The sequence below is a fragment of the Pomacea canaliculata genome, linkage group LG13, assembly GCF_003073045.1.
Source record: "Pomacea canaliculata isolate SZHN2017 linkage group LG13, ASM307304v1, whole genome shotgun sequence".
In the NCBI taxonomy this organism is placed as follows: domain Eukaryota; kingdom Metazoa; phylum Mollusca; class Gastropoda; order Architaenioglossa; family Ampullariidae; genus Pomacea; species Pomacea canaliculata.
In genome coordinates, this window is record NC_037602.1 from 48,188 (window position 1) to 67,125 (window position 18,938).

Below are 18,938 nucleotides of genomic sequence, written 5' to 3' on the forward strand. Positions count from 1 at the left end.
AACTATGGTCTGGGCGGGCATCACAACACGGCGACTCTGATATTGGGTGATTCAGTCGTCGCTGGCCTTCATCAAGAGAGGATGGCTGTTGACAGGGATCCCTGCCAGGTACTTTCGCTATCCGGCCTAAACAGCAGCAAACTGTTGGCGTCCCTACGAGACACCCCAAAACGAACACAAATCACCACCTTAGTCATACATGTAGGTATCAATGTCTGTAAAACAGGATACATAGTCAGCCAAGAGGCCTGGCAAAGTGTCATTTCCAACTGCCAGAGGTGCTTCCCCAGAGCCAGGATCATGATGTTCTCCATCCTGCCGCACAAGGACCGTCACCCTCACATCACATCCTGCATCGTCCAATCAAACAAAAACATGCAGGCTTCTTCAGAGCAGGCACGATCCCATTATGTAAACAACGACATGATCTTCTACACGCTATCTGGACAACTCAAGGCGGGATGGCTGAGAGACAGTGTTCATCCCAACACCAATTAAGTGGGTTGGCAGTGAGCATCAAGCGTCACTTTTCTGCCCCCCTGGCCGGTCGAAATATGACATCACGACCCAAGGATCAAACCCTCTCTGCAGGAAAAACTCAGATCCCACTCCTCACGAACCTCAGCTTCATCCCATTTCTCCCACCCAAGACCAACACAATCGCCCACCAAACCGGGGGACAGGACAGACTTTTATACCCTCAGCCCTCCAAATACTAGACGACCACTGTCTTCAGAGGTAGTGGCAAAGCGGTATCAGCCGACCAATCACCGACAGGATGACGCATCCGGCACTCCGCTGACCACACCTCCAGATCTCCAGATACTGTTACCGGCAGGAGACACCAGGCAATCCTGTACTTACTGGCCAAACTTCTACTGTAGTTGACTATCCAGCTGGGTTATGGCCCCATCTCCGTCGATTTGAAGAATAAATCTTGCATCATCGTGTGAACTGCTGTTTGGAGACGTCCTCTGGTTTCCAGACCTTTGCTCATTACTGTGTTTATTAGCCACATAGGACTGCTGTGATTTCTAATTGACTTCTGCAGTTGTGAATCTCCGTGGACAAACTGGAAACAAACTGCTGATTATTTTTATCTTCTCACTAACATTTACTACATTACTTTTATTTGCTAAATTCTTTCCCTACTAAAAACTTAATTAGGTCCTGGTATTCAAGTACTCTATAGCCTCATATAATTAGACTTCTCAATTCCTCAGGAAATGTCCCCTAATAGACCACACAAAAAGTGGCCTACTAAAGATGGGCTTCGTATAGGCCACCTAAACATTAATACCGCCCTAAACAAAATACCCGAGGTAGAAACATTCATATTCAACTTCGATCGGAACCCCCTTCCACATCTTTGCCCTGTCTGAAGCCCGGGTTATGGAACTTGTCTCCCTTAACGACATTGCTATTCCCGGGTACACACTGGAACGTCGGCACCCAGAACGCAAACATGAAACTGGATTAATCACCTACATCAGCACAGCACTCGACACTGAGACTGCACCACTTAGAAAACTACAAAGTAGAGTCAATCTGGCTAGAAGTAAAACTGAAAAATACGGCACCACTTCTTATAGGATTCATTTATAGAAACCCTAACGAACGAGCCGAGTGGACGGACCACTTCATCTCCATGCTAGATGCCGTACGTGCTCCTTGAATCCAAAGAATACATGCTGCTAGGGGACTTCAACATCGACCTCCTAAAGCCGAATAAGCAATGGGTAGAGAAGATCAGCCTAGCGACCCTCACCCAATTAGGTACCACCCCAGCAAGGGTCACTAACACATCACAGACACTGATTGACCATATCTACGTCAGCAACCAAGTCTGTGTACCCATGACAGGCTGCAGCGACCACTTCCCTGTTTGCCTGACGTGGCACAAAAATGGGACCAAAGTTCCCAGAAGTTCACACAAAACAATCACCTATCGCTCCTTTAAAACCTTTAAGGAAACTAAATTTCTAGCTGATCTATACAACTCTCCCCTAAACAAAATATATTATATCACAGACCCAGATGAAGCCATCACCTACTGGCACAACCAATATTTAACAATATACAATAAGCATGTACCGCTGCGGACCAAACGTGTTAAACACATCAAACCCGCTTGGTTCGACCTGGAGCTCCAAGCCGCGATTAATGTAAGAGATACACTTAAAAGGAGGGGCCAAGAAGCGGAATTCAAAAAGCAAAGAAATTTTGACACCGCTATGAAACGAAGCAAGATGAAAAACTACTTTAGCAAACTCATAGAATGCAAACAGAACACCAAACTGATCTGGAAAGCCATCAATCAGCTAACCAACAAGTCAAGACAAACCAGCCCCTCAACTACAATAGCCCCCAACACACTGAACGCACATTTTGCAGGAATTGCCACTAGGGTAGTCTTGAATGACAAGTCACAAGAAAACAAACTAGACAAACTACAAAGCTTCTGTAACTCAAAGCACATTGATATGGCTCTATCCATTCCCCCAATGACTATATTGGATGTATATCACGCACTTACCAAACTTAAAGATACTAACACCAAAGGACGAGATAGCATCGACAAAAAAACCCTAAAGCTCTCAGCACCGGCCATTACTGAAAGCCTGACTTATCTGTATAACCTCTGTATTGATAAATCTTACTTTCCAAAGCATCTTAAACAAACAAAAGTAATCCCAATACACAACTCAGGTGATCCAAGTGACCCTACAAATTATCGTCCAATCTCAATTCTATCACCTCTCTCAAAATCCTTAGAAAAACACATCCATAAGCACCTACAAGAGCACCTTCTAAGGTATGAATTCCTCCATACAAATCAATCCGGCTTTAGTCCTTGTCACTCTTGCCACACTGCACTTACATCTATGGTGGAACAATGGCTAAATATTAATGACAATCTTTTCTCTGCGGCCTTATTTGTTGACTTTGCCAAAGCCTTTGATGTTATAGATCACAATCTGCTTATCAGAAAACTAACTCTATATAAACTAAGTACCAGTAGCACCGAACTCCTTATCTCCTTTCTCGACAATCGAACTCTGAGAGTTGCTGTAAACACCCAACTGTCTGCTCCCCTTGAAGCTAAATTTGGTGTCCCTCAGGGGTCAGTATTAGGACCCCTGCTTTTCTCCATATACAAAAACGATCTTCCTCTCCATATATCCCAATCTTATGAAATGTTTGCAGACGACACCACAATACACGAACACCACCAACAGACTGAGCCACTTGCTTCCATTCTACAGCTGAGCGCTGACGAGCTTCAAGCTTGGACTAATTCGAACCACATGTCCCTCAACCCCCAGAAAACTGAAGTCATGCTTCTAACAACCAAATAGAAAAGACAAAACCTAGCCATCCCATTTCTTGGTATCCAAATTGGCGCTCAATCAATAACGGAAGTACAGTTCCACAAACTCATGGGTGTTACCATTGACAATAACTTATCGTGGTCCCAACACATCTCAACCACAAGTAAAAACATCTCCAAGAAAGTCTACCAGCTGTCAAGAATTAAACATTTCCTTGACACTCACACAAGAAAACTCTTCTATATCACCTACTTCCAGTCATTGACTATGCCTCCACCCTCTGGGACTCCACTAGAGGAGCTTCCATGAAACCTCTAGCTAGTGTTCAGAGGTGAACAATCAAAGCCGTTCTGCTAAAACCGAAAATAGACCCGAATGACTTCACCTTTCTAACCCGGACACCTTCCTCTAAAAAACAGACTTAAATTTAACAAATGCATTTTCATGCATAAAATACTGACGGGTAAACTATCGCCAAGACTCTCTCTCCTATTTTCCTCCAATAACTCTAGAACCTTCCCAAAACTGAAAATCCCCTTTCATAGACTAGACCTCTTCAAATCAAGTCTGAAATTCTCAGGAAGCATGCAGTGGAACAGCCTCCCTCTCCATCTCAAGCAATTGCACTCCCTGAACTGCTTTCGACGCCCTCTATCTAAATACTTTCAAGACATATAGACGAGGCCTCTAGAGATTCCTCCCAACTCCAGGTGACCTTGTAAATATATGCATATATCTTCTTAACCATCACCTTGTACATATCCACCCTTCTTTATGTTTACTACAAGTTTTCTTATATAATGCTTAATTACTTCATTTATGTAGTTAATTTCCTTCCCTGTAAAGGGCGAGTGCTAAATGGAAAAAAGCACTCTGTTGCTTATTTTACCCCTCGTAAAAAAAGAATTGTCATTGTCATTGTCACACTCGCATTCACTCTGTAAATAACGCTCAAATGTGTAGCCGTAGGTTGTTGGAACCTCTTTATTACGCTTGCTAGCCACCTGAAGGATTTAGGTTAAGACAGAATATAGCTCCGAGCACAGACCAGTCTTACTGTTGGGGAAAGTGACTGATACATTTTTAGCAAGTAATGAAAGGCTAGTTTGTAATTTTCTGATGTAATGTTACATAGGATAGCTGTGTGGATATATGCATCCTGGATACATACAAACTATTGTGGCAGGAATATATATATATTACAGAATATTATGTTTTAGTCAGATTTGAAGTAGACGTAAAGCAGCAGTGTTGAAGTCACTCAAAATAGGCATTTAGCAATTTATATAAAAATTCTCATACCCTCATCAATACCCATTCTATGTACTAAATCAAAACTAAGTATTTGACCAGTTTTAAAAATATCACTTTATGATTTTGCAATCTTACCTTCAGGTCATTTCAGTGTGTACAGATTTTTTAATTGCACATTTTAAACTGTATTGACACAATGATTTGTACTAAAGTCCTGTTGTATATTTAAGAAGATTACTTTTATTATTTTTGTATGATAGCTGTAAACACAAGAAACACCAACTTAAGAATGCCCAAGTTCAACATTTTCTGGGAGCACCATTTAAAGGGATTCACATTCGTAGGTGCATGGGAATGCATACATGCAAATTAGAGATAATCTTTAGATTTAACCAGACTTTATGCACATGTTGGAGATGTTATGTGTTGGAAAATGTTTCCATTTTAGACCATCATATTTGGTTATAATGAGTAACTATATTCACTTTAAATTATGTTTGAAATTCTCTGTTTATTTTTGGAGGTTCTAATTGGGATATAAAACCTTATCACAACATTTGATAAAATCATCTTGTTTTCAGAAATAAATTGTGCACTTAGATCAAGTGGTCTCAAGACTTTCACAATTAAGAAATTACATGCATGATTTTCTTAAAAGATTTAGAAATTGTGCAACAGACCTATCTTTGTAACAACAGTTTATTAATTTTTACAACTTTACACATAGGCATATAGAATCCAATCGTAACTGTGTTCCTTCCCAAAACATACTCCACACAAATGTTTGTAACACAGCTTGTTTTTCTTAAGTATTAGATAATGTTCATAACCCACTTATCAACCATTACCCGCTATGTTATATTCAGCATGTTTGAAATAAAATGAACAGTCAGAAGAGTTATTTTCCTCTCACTTTTGTTCAATCTAACCTGTATGAAAGAGATTTACATGAACTTGTTTTCATTCAATGCCCTCATGTAACTTTCAGAAAAGAGATCGCTAAAAATTATAAATATATGCTTTTAGCTACTTCATCTTCATTTGGCTGTAGTTATAACCTGCACCTTGTCTTCTGCAGGAAAACTCCACCTGCTCTTTTCATTTGAAGCACAATCACACCTTCCATTGACTGTTTACAGCTGCAGACATGTACATTCTAGAAGGACCTAGGCACGACGTATTATCTTGTCTTGAAAGACATTATGTTTTTAACCTTTTTTACAAGTCTTTCTCCCAAATCTTTGCCTTTTACAATAGCTAAGACAACACTGTGACCAGCTTTGTTTACAGAAGATTTGATTTGGACTGAATGTTCATTGCCTAAAATATACTTCAGCTCAGCTTCAGTAATGACAGGAAAGTGGTCCTGAAAAAAACCCAAAAGTGCAATACATGTACACGAGTGCTGCTTTCAATATTTAAAGGAGCATTGACACAAAAGAGTGATATTAATTTTTCTCCTTCAATGGTTTAATTAGATTATAAGTTATAGGCGTGCCATTGTAGAAGGCTCTGGGTCTATTGAGGTTCTGTGCTGATGGCAAACAGTCTCCTATCATAAAGATCTCAGCTAGAAATGAGCTAGACAATTGTGAGAATCAATTAAGAATTGAAATTCATGTCTGATCAGTTTTTGAAAACATGCTGTTACAGGGCTTGGAATAAAGATATAAGCTGTTTCAGAAACTGAAGACCTGAAGCACAAAAAAAATGAGTCTCCATGCCCTCAGCTTAGCAAAATATGAGGTTTGGCAGCTTTAGTTTCTCAAGGCAATCAGCAGACTCAAGGTGGGAAAACTTATTAGAAAAAAAACAACAACAACAGCCAAAACTGGTGCTCAAACCTTTGGCCAAACAAAGGTGACAGCTGATTCTGTCTTGTCAGGAGATATCAGCACCAAAGGTCGATCAGTTTCCAACATCGAAAGAGCTTTTAGTATCTGTTTACAGAAAACAGACAGCATAATTAATGTACCGCAAGCTTCAAGCATATGGAGTCTCTTCGATGGCAAGACAGAAGCACAGGAAGAAACAGCTAACTTTTGTCCCTTCACATCAAACTTTTGTTCCTTCACATTGAAGCATTTCTGTAAATCACAGATTTTGTAATACGGTTAGAAAACAATGTTCATGTTAAGAATATTTTGATATGCTTTATTTAGAATCTCAAAAATGGGCTAAGAAAATGAGTTCCAGTGCATTTTTTTAAAGATCTTGTGCAAATAATATGACCTGACATCTATATAAATGAGAACCTGTGTAAAAGTACCTGTTTTCCTTCAAACTTCATGCTCTGGAGGACAAAATTTGACTCTCTGTCAGTCAGAAGCAAATCTTCCACCATTGTTCGCAGTTTAATCAGCTTCTGGAAGTTAGCTGCTTCAGTTACATATGTATCCAGTGGTTTAACCACAAACATAACATGTTCACGAGCCACATATGGGGTCAGTTCCCTCTGAGTCATCTGCACCACAAAAGGCAAGAAAGAACAGACACTTCATGTTAGGGGTTTAGGAAAACATGCCTGGACTTTTGTCATTCTTTGTGCAGTTTCACCAATGTTAAAGTTTATTTTGTGCTTGCCTGGTGGATGCAGGTAGACAACTCTTGCATTCTTGCAGCACCTTGGGACTGTGTCTTAATTGCTGCCATCAGCTCTTCACGAAGTTTTGTCACTGGCTTCCCTGCTAGATGTGCCTTCATAAAAAAAAAGCTTAATAATGTATTATGCTGTGATGAAAAGAACGCACAATGCTTGCTCCACTATGGTGCAGTATCACCCTTACAGATTACTCATAGTTGCTAGACTGACAATTTATGATGGACTCTTGACGTGATCTTGGGCTTGTGGATTTATGCAAAATCTAGAATTGCAAGTGTTTTCCTCTTATGATAAATAAACCAATTCTTTTGCTGAAAAGTGGAGAAATCATTTGTGGATCAATGTATTCTTGGTATTAACCTTAGTTGATGCATACATTCCTGGTATATTTTTAGCCTTCTATGGAATAAATCATGTTTACTTGATGAATGCGGGCTGTGAATTCTTGTATTTTGTTGACACTTTGACACCGTGTCTTAACTGCTGCCTCCAGCTCTGCACAAAGTTTCATCAGTTGCTCCCCAGCATGATGTGCCTTCATGAAAAAAGCAAAGGGCACTCACAAGGATGCATTGTTACTCATTTCAGACACAATTCCCTTTGGTTTGGCTGATTCTTGATTTACAATGTTCAGACAATTATTTGAATGAAAGACACGGTGTCCAGTCACTTAATCCCCAGACACTTCATCCCCGACACTTCATCCCCTAGACTTTTAATCCCCAGACACTTCATCCCCGACACTTCATCCCCGACACTCAAGAACAATTTTCATATCATATTGTTGAAGAACATTAAATTTACTAGCTTATATGAACTTTAACTAATGTTGTAGATGTTCAAATGACGTTGAAGTTAATAGCATGATTTGAATTTGAATTTCGAATAAATTTTTCGCTGACTTCATAATTTTTATAGTTAAGGATTTAGTTTAGGGATTAAGTGTCTGGGGATGAAGTGTCTGGGGATTAAAAGTCTAGGGGATGAAGTGTCGGGGATGAAGTGTCGGGGATGAAGTGTCTGGGGATTAAATGACTGGGAACCGAAAGACACATTTAAAAGTGAGTCATATCTGTCATAATAAAAGAAAATAATATGTCACTTGCAGACAGACCATGGTTTAACATATCCTTTCTTATTCATGGAAGATCAAACTGGAATCATCACACAGGTACTGTGTTGTGTCTTCCCAATCGGTTAATATTAAAACAGTCACAATGCCAGTTCTTTGGTGACTAACAAGCTTTTTCAGTCACTTGGTAAAGTTGGTAAATTGATGAAAACAATAACTTGTAAATATTCTAAGAAATTCTTAACTTTTTTTTTAAATTATGGTTTTCTACATTTCTCCATAAACAAAATTTGACACTTTGGGAAGAAGTTCACATGTAGTCTGCAAGTACAGTGGAACCTTGGTTAGCGAATGCCTCGGATAGCGAATATTTCGGATAACGGAAAAAAATTTTGTTAAAAATTTGTCTCGGATAGCGAACAAAATTTTGGATATAAAACGGCCACGTGAACCACACGTGACCGACCAGCATGTCATCATTCGCGCTCGAGACACAGTTACAATCGGTCGCTCCTTATCTGTGTGCATCCTTCTTATTTAGTGATTTTTTTTACTTTATTTTAATAAGATAATCCTCAATCATGGCTTTAAAGAAAAGTCTGTAGAGAAGTCTTTCCCTAGCAGTGCAATAGGCAATAGGAGCCCAAAACATGTTAAATGATAATGTGATGTATTACCGAAGAGTTTTAGAAAAAGGCAGAAGCAACAGACACAGGACAAGTTTTTTCCTTCAACCTCAAAGCGACAGAAAAGGGAAGTTGCCCCCGATTTTACAATGTCACGTGCTCATGGAGGGGGAATCCAAGCAGTAATTCCACCCCTTCCTCCCTACACCTCCCTACACCTCCATCCACCCATGCCATCAAAACGGCAAGTGTTCTTATGTTTAAATGCTTTCGTTAATGTTTTCATGTTTATTTAACTCCAATTATATTGTATTATAACTGTTCTTTATTAAAAAAATACCTATATAGCCTGTAACTTTCATATATAAGCGAGTCAACAGAGGCTGGGAACCAATTAAATCTATTTCCTTTATTTCTTATGGGAAAAATTGTTTCGGATAACGAACATTTTGGATAACAAAAAACTTTCCAGAACAGATTATGTTCGTTAACCAAGGTTCCACTGTACATGGATGTTGCATGTGCAAGTGCATGTAGGCAAGCAGGAGTGTAAATACCTTTGTGCATTCCAGAATACAAAATGGGGAACAAAGCTTACAATACACAGCAGAGAATACAAGCTTCATGATGCTGTATACCTCTGAGGCTTGCATTCCTGTAACAGCATATATACGCTTGATGCCTCTTGACACTTTAGTCACTCGTGTAATACAAAAATCCTCAATGTCCCTTGTATTGAGCACATGCCTGAAAACAGAAATTGGATGAAATATATGTGATCATTTTTCTTTTGAAATTTTTTTACCAAAAATACCACTACTAGTAACATTAATACTTGAAACACATCTCAGCGGCATTATCAATTCTACTGGGTCATGTGTGTAGCAGACTTGTCATTTAGTTGTGAATAAGCTTAATGTTCATTCACTAATAAATTACATTTAATCAGAAAATCTTCAAACAAAAATTATTAAGGCAAAGTAGAGACAGCTCTCACAAATGTTGCTACCTGAAAAGGGCTCTATACCCAACATTAGCATGCAGCAATATACATGGTCTAATCAGTCACACAATCCAATCAGTCATGTGGTCCCAAAGTCACACGGTTCAAGCAGTCAATTTAGAATGACTCACGTTCCTCTACACAGCTCTCTTGACACTGCCATCTCACAATCACCAATTTGGACAAGAGTAACTTTTGATGGATACTTCTGCAGAACAGAGCAATGTGAACCTAACATACTTTGCCCTCACTGACTGCTGCTTAGTTAAAATATAAAATGTTTTACAGTACGTCCACATAAAAGGTCAGCAAAATTTTGTAATTTGATGTACTGAGAGTGAGCCACCCCATTTTTTTTTTAACACTTACACCAGCAACTTAGGTGGTGGTATAGTTTTCAGAAGAAAAAATTACTTTGCTTTAAGAACATTAAGTATTTCTTAGCCCCCTTCCCTACAAAAACTGTAACATCTTTCCAAAACTAACCTCACATGGAATGGTCACAATGTCACCTCTGGACAGGGCTTCTTGCAGTGACATTGATGTTCTGCTGACAGGGTGACCTGCTCTGATCTCCTTTACAACAGAGTTCTCAATCTGCATCACTTTCTCAGAGGCTAAATCTTCCTGTGTTAAGGTAACAGAGATGTTCACTTTGTTTCTTTAATTTCTACAGAATTATTGCTGTATAACTGAAATTATTAATTTAAAACTAATGGATGTCCTATTCACAAAAATAAAGCCACACCCAGGATTAATTCTGATGAAATTTCAACGTCATAGCAAATACCTTCTTTAATAACAATTCTAAATTTTCTATCCATTGTCATCATCATTGCATCAAAAGCTAAAAGAAGACTTAAAAATATCTCACCAAGCAAAGAAAATCAAAAGTAAGTCGATGAGGTTGAATGTTGGACCCTTTCTGCACTGCTAGAGGACCTAAGTGTTTTCGCAGGGCAGACTGCAGAAGGTGAGTGGCTGTGTGTTTTTTCATACACTCCAAGCGATCAGCCTGTCAAAGTTTAAAAGAACAAGTATATCCGCATATCAGCTACCTATTGGCCTGTTGTCATGTGGGCAATGCAGCAGTGATGAGTTTAAACAAACTGCAATCAACAAAACTGTTTGATGGCATGGGTGTAGATACATGTAGATGTGTGCACGCCCACACATACACAGTCCATATGCACTTCCTTTACCATAAAGGTTTATAAAATACAAGAATTAAATTCACATGCAGTTCTTCGCATCAATGTTTGAAGCATCAGTCATATGAGTTCAATTTCAGTGAGAAATCATCAAAGATACTACAATTTCAGTGAAATGCATTTGTGAAGTGTGCCACTCAGAAACTGGTCAAGAATTTGGATTTTCTCTAAACCAAACACACCTTTCTCTTTATGTCACACTAGCACTGTTCTAATTGTACATATTATTATTTATTACTTGTTACTATAGTAGGTTTTCAACAAGTTAATGATTATCCCATCCTGACAGGATATATTTGTAGCTTATTTGCAAAACATGAATTGAAACTACTTGAAAGGTGTAAAAGAAATCAACCAAGGAAACAAATTTCAGTTTTGATCTGACAGACCTTACCTGGCTTAAGATTGGCTGAACATTATCTCCTACAACAAAGTGACCTCTCTGTTGCTTCCCAAAGTGTAAGACATAGTCATGATACTCTTGCACGTCCTTGACTTCAAACTCACCACTCTAGACAACAAAGATACAAGTTTTGAAATGTACTGCTTCAAATTACTTGCTCTAGGTTTACTTAACAAAGCACTGGTAACCACTTTTCTTACTTGGAATCAATCTCCTCGTGGTTTTAAAACATTCTGTTTTAATTTAGTAATGGTATTTTCAGTTGCAAGTTTCATTCATACCTTTATACTTTCTTGATGCTCTATAACACCTATAACCTTATTTGTGAACATTATGTGAAAGTGCAATCACATTTATCCTTTTGAAGACAAGTAATAATCAAATTAACAGTTAATTATCTCTATTAATCATACAAAGCAAACTATCCTTACATCAGTCAACAAAATCCCAGTATCAGCTGCTTGCCCACCTGCCTCAGCATAGAAGCATGTTTTGTCTAGGATGATACAAGCTTCCATCCCCTCTTGTGTAGCAGGTATGATGTCATCATTGTGGAACATACCAACCACCTTACAACTCAAGCCTTTGGCAGGGAAATCTGACATCACAAGTGAGACAGGTGGTCAAGCAAACCAACATTTTGTGATTCAGTGAGATCTAAGGATGTGGAGTAAGTCAAAAGTGCATTATTTTGCAAAAGATTGTCTTCTTTATGTCATTGCATAAAAACATTATGTAGCACAGTTTACCCACATACACTAAACTATCAAAGATGCCGACACATGAGAAACCCCAAACAGCCTGGCAAACCTGTTGTGGATTTTTAAAGACAAGTAATATGTGTCATTTCAGGAGTTGTACCTAATTAGACTGTCAGCGGCACGAACTAAAAAAAAAAAACTTTTTGATTGAAAATTTACAGGTGAATCATGGTGAAGAAAGTATTATTAACTGAGTTAAGTTTAAAAAAACCATACAATTTTGAATTCAAACCGCCTGCTTTGGAATCCTAGACCATGCACTTACCACATTCACCATGTAGACTTCAATTGTCTGTGTCTCCAGTATTGGTACTTACACTTAGCTTTAACAATATACTGATGTGAATGATTCTTCTCTTAATTTTGGGTTTGTTTTACAACTTTATCATGTCAAGAAAGAAGATATTGTCTTGGATACAGAAAACATTTTACACAAACATGCTGTAATATAGATAAACAGTACATATATTTAAAAAATCCATGATGAAGTTTTGAAACAACGTTGGTCACTTTCTTCAAATCGTCAAAGCCACCAGCTAGATACTGCCTGCCGAAAGGATACAAAGCTTGTTCCTTCTGTCTTTTGCCAGTTAAAAGAAAAATGTTTATGAGACCCAAAATTCATGATCAATTCATAAACAGTTCCCTGAAGTGAATGGTTTAATGTTCAGTCAAGTTGGCGAGCGGCCATGGAATCCATTTTGAAAAGCTGAAAACCAACGCAACATTTTTAGAACAGGTTCTAACATGACAAACAGGCTGCAAACAAGAGCCAAACAGGTTTGCCAAACTTTTTGGGGAATGTTTGGAGTCTTGGTCACACAAGAAACAGGAAAAGCAGGGCTTTCTTGGAAAAGTTTTGTGTTTTTGGTTTCTGGTGTGCCCACCCCTTAAATGGGACACCCATGCACACGCAAACACATGAACATGTGTATGTAGCCTGCACATGCTCACAAATTACACAATGCATGCATGACACAGGAAGCGCTTCATAAAACTTGGTATTCATGCTCTCAAACTACAACACATGCAATATTTAATATTATGTGTATTGTGCTTCTTGAAAATCCTTCACTAAAAAAACAACATGATTGGTGTTAATGATTGTGTTCTGGGACCCCACCATAACCAGTTTCAGATGCTGAATAGGTGTATTTAAATGAATCATCAGTAAGAGCGATTCCACTTTGATGCAGATATTCAAAACACTGATGACTGAAGACTTTCTTTGCAGAGATTGGTGTGTTGTTCTTGCTGTCCTGTTAAGCACAAGGAGATGAATGAGAAGAATTAGTCTTTGACTTAAGTAAATTCCATATGAAGCCACTACCACGATGAACTCAGAAACTAATTCTATGTTCTGAAGTAGAAACACCAATTTCCAAAGAATTCAATTTTTAATTTTAATCAATTAAACAATTTTCAATTTTAGTTCATTTCAATTCCTCTTTATCAAGGTTGTGTCCTTAAACTGAGATGTGTGGCAGAAAAACAAATTCAGCAACACAAAATCCAACCTTCTCTTGCTGCAGACGTTGTTCAAAGCCAGGAAGGTCCATACTAACTCCAAACTCCTCTGCCAATTCCAGTAGCAGGGCATGTGGCACACTACAGCCATATCGACCTTCATACAACTCCCACATCATGTCACCTGCACAGACCATCATTCACTACTTGTCTCCTTCAGCATTCCTTGTGTACGTCAGAAAATGTTCAGCCATAAAATACTATTATAGTTACCTGTTTAGTCTCAATAAAAGGTGTGTATGTATGAAACAGCATATACACAAAGTTGTGAAATTAACCATCACCTGTTACGTGTTTACTGTTCAACTGTTTCAGCATTTTCTGGAAACTCTTCCTTGAATCTTGCTTCAGTTGAAGATAATTTTCTATTGCCATAGCAACTACAGCTTTTACCTGTATCAGATAAAAATTAAAGACATTCAGAAATAAGGATATTTAGATCTAAGATATAAAATTAGATGCCTGCATTAGTTTTAATACAATTAAAAATAAAATCAGGCTAAGATTTTAGACTTTGCAGCCCTCTGCTCCTCAGAGAAGCAACAAGGAATAAACTAAAATAAGATTTTAGACTTCTGCTATTCTATATAATGAAAGGCTGATAAATGGAGATCCTTTAAACTCACCATTTCTTTTCGCTCACAAATTTCTGGAAACGCCTCTCCCTATGAAGATAAGTAAGATAAGTGATTCTAAAACAAACTCTAACCTCCCCATCTTGACAGACTGAGGAGAATAAAGCGTTGGACTTGAGGAAACTAGAACAAGGAAAAATGTGACATGGCTAAAAGTGATAGTTAACATTGTAACAAATGCCAGATGCAATCTGTGATGTCACGACACTCTAGTGTGTGTATATATATATAAAGTTTGAAAATGTTATCTTACAAAAATCTGAGGCTGTGATTTTAAAATAAGGCAATTTTTGCTACAGCACTTTAAGTCAAGTCCAGTTTGTTACTGCAGAATGATACTCTATATAAGTACCAAGTAAATGAATATATCCAAGAATGAATTTAGTTGAAAATTACAACATGAGTGAAAATTTAATTCACACATGAACAAACAAGAGACTTCCCATTAGTGGTGTACAGTCTACAAACTTTCAGGATAAACTCACCAGGGACTGGGCAACATGATCTACAAGAATACAAAGCAGGCGAGGGTCTGTATTGAAAATTGTTTGACACTGTCGGATGCATCGATACAGAATCTGCTGAAGTTTATGCCTGAAGTAATAAAAAACGCTTTATAAAAATATGTTTTTCTGAAAAATTTCTGAAAAATCAATGCTGCTTATTTCCATTTAAAAAAATGTAAACCCCTGACTTAAGAATCCTGCTTGAATTAAAGTCATGTTCTACACATCTAGAGATAAATGTAGTTGCTGCATATCTAGCAAGATTTTGACAGTGCCAATAGTTCCTGTTCATCAGCATCCAATGCAAATTTTACAACTTCAATCTGAAGACCGTACTAATATAAATAAAACATTTGTTTTGTGACAAATTCATGTAAGAATTATCTGCAAGACACATAAAACTGTAAACAATACAAACGATAGTCCACTGTTGCTAGGCACAAGACCGTCAGAAATGGCAACGGTGAACATTCGAGCATGGTCAGCCAGTATCCTGTAAGCAGTATCCAGACCATTTGTATCCTCAGCACCCACCCTTCCTAAATATGCTGGTACTCCTGATGCCTGAACAGAAATTACATCCTTAGCAAATAATTGCATGGCAACAGTCAGCAAAACTGAAAAAAGCCACAGAGAAAGAGTTTAACTGAGGGTACAGCTGTATCATGCCCGCACACCTTCACACACATATACTCTCACAAATACACGGACAGCAAATGTTGGCACCTTTTGAATAACTTCAAACAGTGGCTTGAAGAGATCAGTATTATAGTTTGAATGAGAGCCATTTAATACTGCCACCATGCGTTCCAGACCCATGCCTGTGTCTACATGCTGACTTGGCAATGATGTAAGTGATCCATCAGGATATCTAATATGTTCCAAAGAAAACAGAAAAAAAGAAATAAAAACATCATGTTGTTTTCTCAGTGTTTTAAGGACAAATAACATGAGCAAATGAGAAGTCAAGCATTTATACGCAAATGAAAATTCAAGGCCTAGTTTACACACCAATGAGAATTCAAGCAGAAGAGAAACAAAAGTTGGGATAATTGGAATCAAGAGTTATTCTTAGGAAATTATCCATAATGAAGACTGTCAAGATCAAACTAATCAGAGATCATTAAAAGAAAGTAAATGAATTGCGATCTCACGAAAAACGGTGTTTTAGAATTAAAACAGACAATAAAGTACCTCTTGTAATGCATAAACACCAAGTTCCAGATTTCAACAATATCTGGTGACCCTGTATTGACCAGCTTATCTCTAAGTATAGATCCATTGTGGTCATAGTGGATTTCTGTACATGGTCCACAAGGGCCTGTATCTCCCATATCCCAAAAGTTCTCCTTCATCCCAAATGGAAGAATTCGGTCTTCGGCAATTCTAAAAGAAAAAATTACAATTTACAAACCCATAACAAAATACACACATTATCTAATGCCATATCCATATTCCCAATGAAATATGTGAATATTGATGAGGTAATGTAATGCAAGCTTCTTATTACAACCATGCTGTAAAAGATCAAAATCCAAAATCAAGAATTAACTGGAGGACTATAACTAAGGAAAAAAAATTGTCACAACAGAAAATTGGCTGGAACTTGAACCATTCAAACAATGATTACTGTTTGATCAAACCTCACCAATTTCAAAATTACACAACAAAAGAGATTGTCATAAACTATCTCAAGCAAGACCTACTTTTATTCATTCTCACCCGAGTGATCTCCAAATATCTCTGCACTCTGTGTCTGGTGATAAATTCAGTTCTGAGTTCCCTCCAAAGTAGGTGAAATATAAACGGTCTTGAGGCAACTGATAAACTGTCGTCAACAGAGTAAATGCCATCTGGCAAGCTTGTTCCTGAAGATTTGTTTAAAGAACAAAAAGTGCTTACTTACTACAATGCTAAGAGCTAAATGGACAGGAAAAAATATTGTGCTTATTTAGGCTTAAATGACAGCAAATATGTCTGCATGCACACATCTATGCCCATGATGCATGTTTGTATGCATATATAAGAAAGTGTATGTGAAACAGTGTGTGGATGTGTGATGGAGTAGGAGCGGGGGAGAGAAATGTGTGACTATATGTAGCAGTCATCAAAGATCTCAGTTAAATTGAGCGAAGCATGAAGAATCCTGGAAGTATTCAAAAACAGTAGCTTATAATAAACTATTTTATAAACTATGCATCATACTTTGAAGTAATCACCAAAAGACCAGTTTCCAAGCATCTCAAAAAATGTGTGATGTGTCAGATCTTTGCCGACATCATCAAAGTCATTGTGTTTGCCTCCAACACGAATGCACTTCTGACTGTTCACAACTCGCCTATAGTTTGCCATTTCAGATTGTGGGTCCACACTTCCTAGGAGGATTGGTTTAAACTGTAACAAAAAATATTTGTTTTATATTGCTTTTTAACATCCCTAAAACTGTTTTGCCAGTGTGGCTTATGACTACTTAATGACCAACTCATTCAGTAAGAAACCGACATACAAGTTTAATTAATGATGAATGCATGTGTATGTGCAGCGATTGTGCACCTATATATATATATTACTCATCTATGTACAATACATGGCTGCTCTCATACACATGTATCAATTTATTTTATTGTGATTGTACAATGTATTAACAGCATGCACTCATCAGTGTTATTTGTTGGGAATGCTGTCAGTGTTGGAGCTGATGACCGTTCCTTATAACACAATATCAATTTTCTCAGACATTTTGAAAAACTTGCAGTTATAGTCGCATTTTCTTACAGGTTGTTCTTTAACTTTTGCCTCTGACGTCAGTGAAAAACAAGTTTATTTTTTTAACTGATAACTGACATAAACAATAAACTGACTCGGTGAAGGATTGAGGGTAAGATGCTATAAATAAAACTTTTTGTAGTTTTTACCAATCTACCGCAATAATAATAAAACAAACTCTTTTGTACCTGGTTCATACCAGCATTTGTGAAATATGTGCCATCTCCTTTACTTGGAATTACCGAGGACGAAGGTACAAATACATGGTCATGACTTTTAAAAAATTTCAAGAAAGTTGAACGAACGTTAAAGCTAGACCAAGTCGATGAAGACTTTGGCTTGCTACATTTTACCCTAATACGGTCTGCTGAGGTTTTAAGATGACATTGTCTAAGAGCGAGCATTGTAATTTCTAGTGTGACTTCCTTGCTCGTTAACACGATGAAGGTGAGGACATTTTGGTTTTGAGCGAGGGACAACTCATTAAATTCAGTCAATATCTATTGTTTTTGCTCTGTTTAAAAAAAACAAGCATCAATTCTAATTATATCTATACAGTCGTGTTAAAAGTATTGATTTAGTTAAAATATGAATTGTGCGTGTAAGATTTAATATTTTAAAGACATTTTTTAAGAAAAACGCCAGGATCCCTTGAATAGCAGACGACAGCATGGGATTGAGACAGACGCTTGTATCTTGTAGCCAAGGTGGAAGAACGTCTGCGTTCTGGCGGACTTTAGACTATTGTCTTAAGTTTTTTTTTTTGATTTTTGAAACAGCTTAGCATGACGCGAGGAAGCAGCCAAAATAGTTTATGAAGGTTTTTGGCTTCATGAGTCTCAAGCGAGCTAACCGCCGCCTGAGAGACTAACCCTGCATGGAGAGAATCGACTGCAGATTTCCATGTCAAATAGTGCTTCTCACAGTCAGGTAAGAAATTTGTTTTTTGCTTTCACGATTAACCAGCAAGTATCAAACTTACATGCATCAATTAATATTACAATCTTGGCATTTCATATCAACCATGTTTTCACGATCTTGTTGATTTGTTACTAATTTGAATAGTGATTACAAAGTGCATGAATCACACATCTATACAATTTGTAACTTTTTCTTTCATTCTACAAGCCCATTGGGTTATCTATGGATGGCTTGAATTAATCAGTCCTTACTGTCCGTATAAGGTACTAGTTCAGAACAGAAGTTTGTTTTTGCAGGGCTCATACAAGAATCACTTAAA

General features: G+C 37.7%; 1 protein-coding gene across 3 annotated transcripts; it reads right to left on the bottom strand.

Annotated features, from left to right (window-relative positions):
- Positions 1 to 4,297: 4,297 nt before the first annotated feature.
- LOC112553799 (alanine--tRNA ligase, cytoplasmic-like) lies at positions 4,298 to 18,180 on the bottom strand. 3 transcript variants are annotated; one of them, XM_025221249.1, is made up of 22 exons: positions 17,887 to 18,180; positions 17,138 to 17,326; positions 16,655 to 16,800; positions 16,127 to 16,318; positions 15,659 to 15,803; positions 15,351 to 15,496; positions 14,912 to 15,020; positions 14,418 to 14,456; positions 14,076 to 14,184; positions 13,782 to 13,915; positions 13,388 to 13,523; positions 11,935 to 12,101; positions 11,495 to 11,611; positions 10,764 to 10,904; positions 10,376 to 10,516; positions 10,021 to 10,097; positions 9,525 to 9,633; positions 7,610 to 7,723; positions 7,170 to 7,283; positions 6,856 to 7,050; positions 6,431 to 6,526; positions 4,298 to 5,952 (listed from the first exon to the last, which is right to left on the bottom strand). In XM_025221249.1, exons 1-22 carry the CDS (start codon positions 18,100 to 18,102, stop codon positions 5,767 to 5,769), a joined length of 3,018 nt encoding a protein of 1,005 aa, XP_025077034.1. In that variant the 5' UTR covers positions 18,103 to 18,180; the 3' UTR covers positions 4,298 to 5,766. The 3 variants fall into 3 exon arrangements, with proteins under 3 accessions (XP_025077034.1, XP_025077035.1, XP_025077036.1); XM_025221250.1 differs by lacking the exon at positions 17,887 to 18,180 and having other exon boundaries at positions 16,655 to 16,760; positions 17,138 to 17,271; XM_025221251.1 differs by lacking the exon at positions 17,887 to 18,180 and having other exon boundaries at positions 16,639 to 16,760; positions 17,138 to 17,271.
- Positions 18,181 to 18,938: the final 758 nt, after the last annotated feature.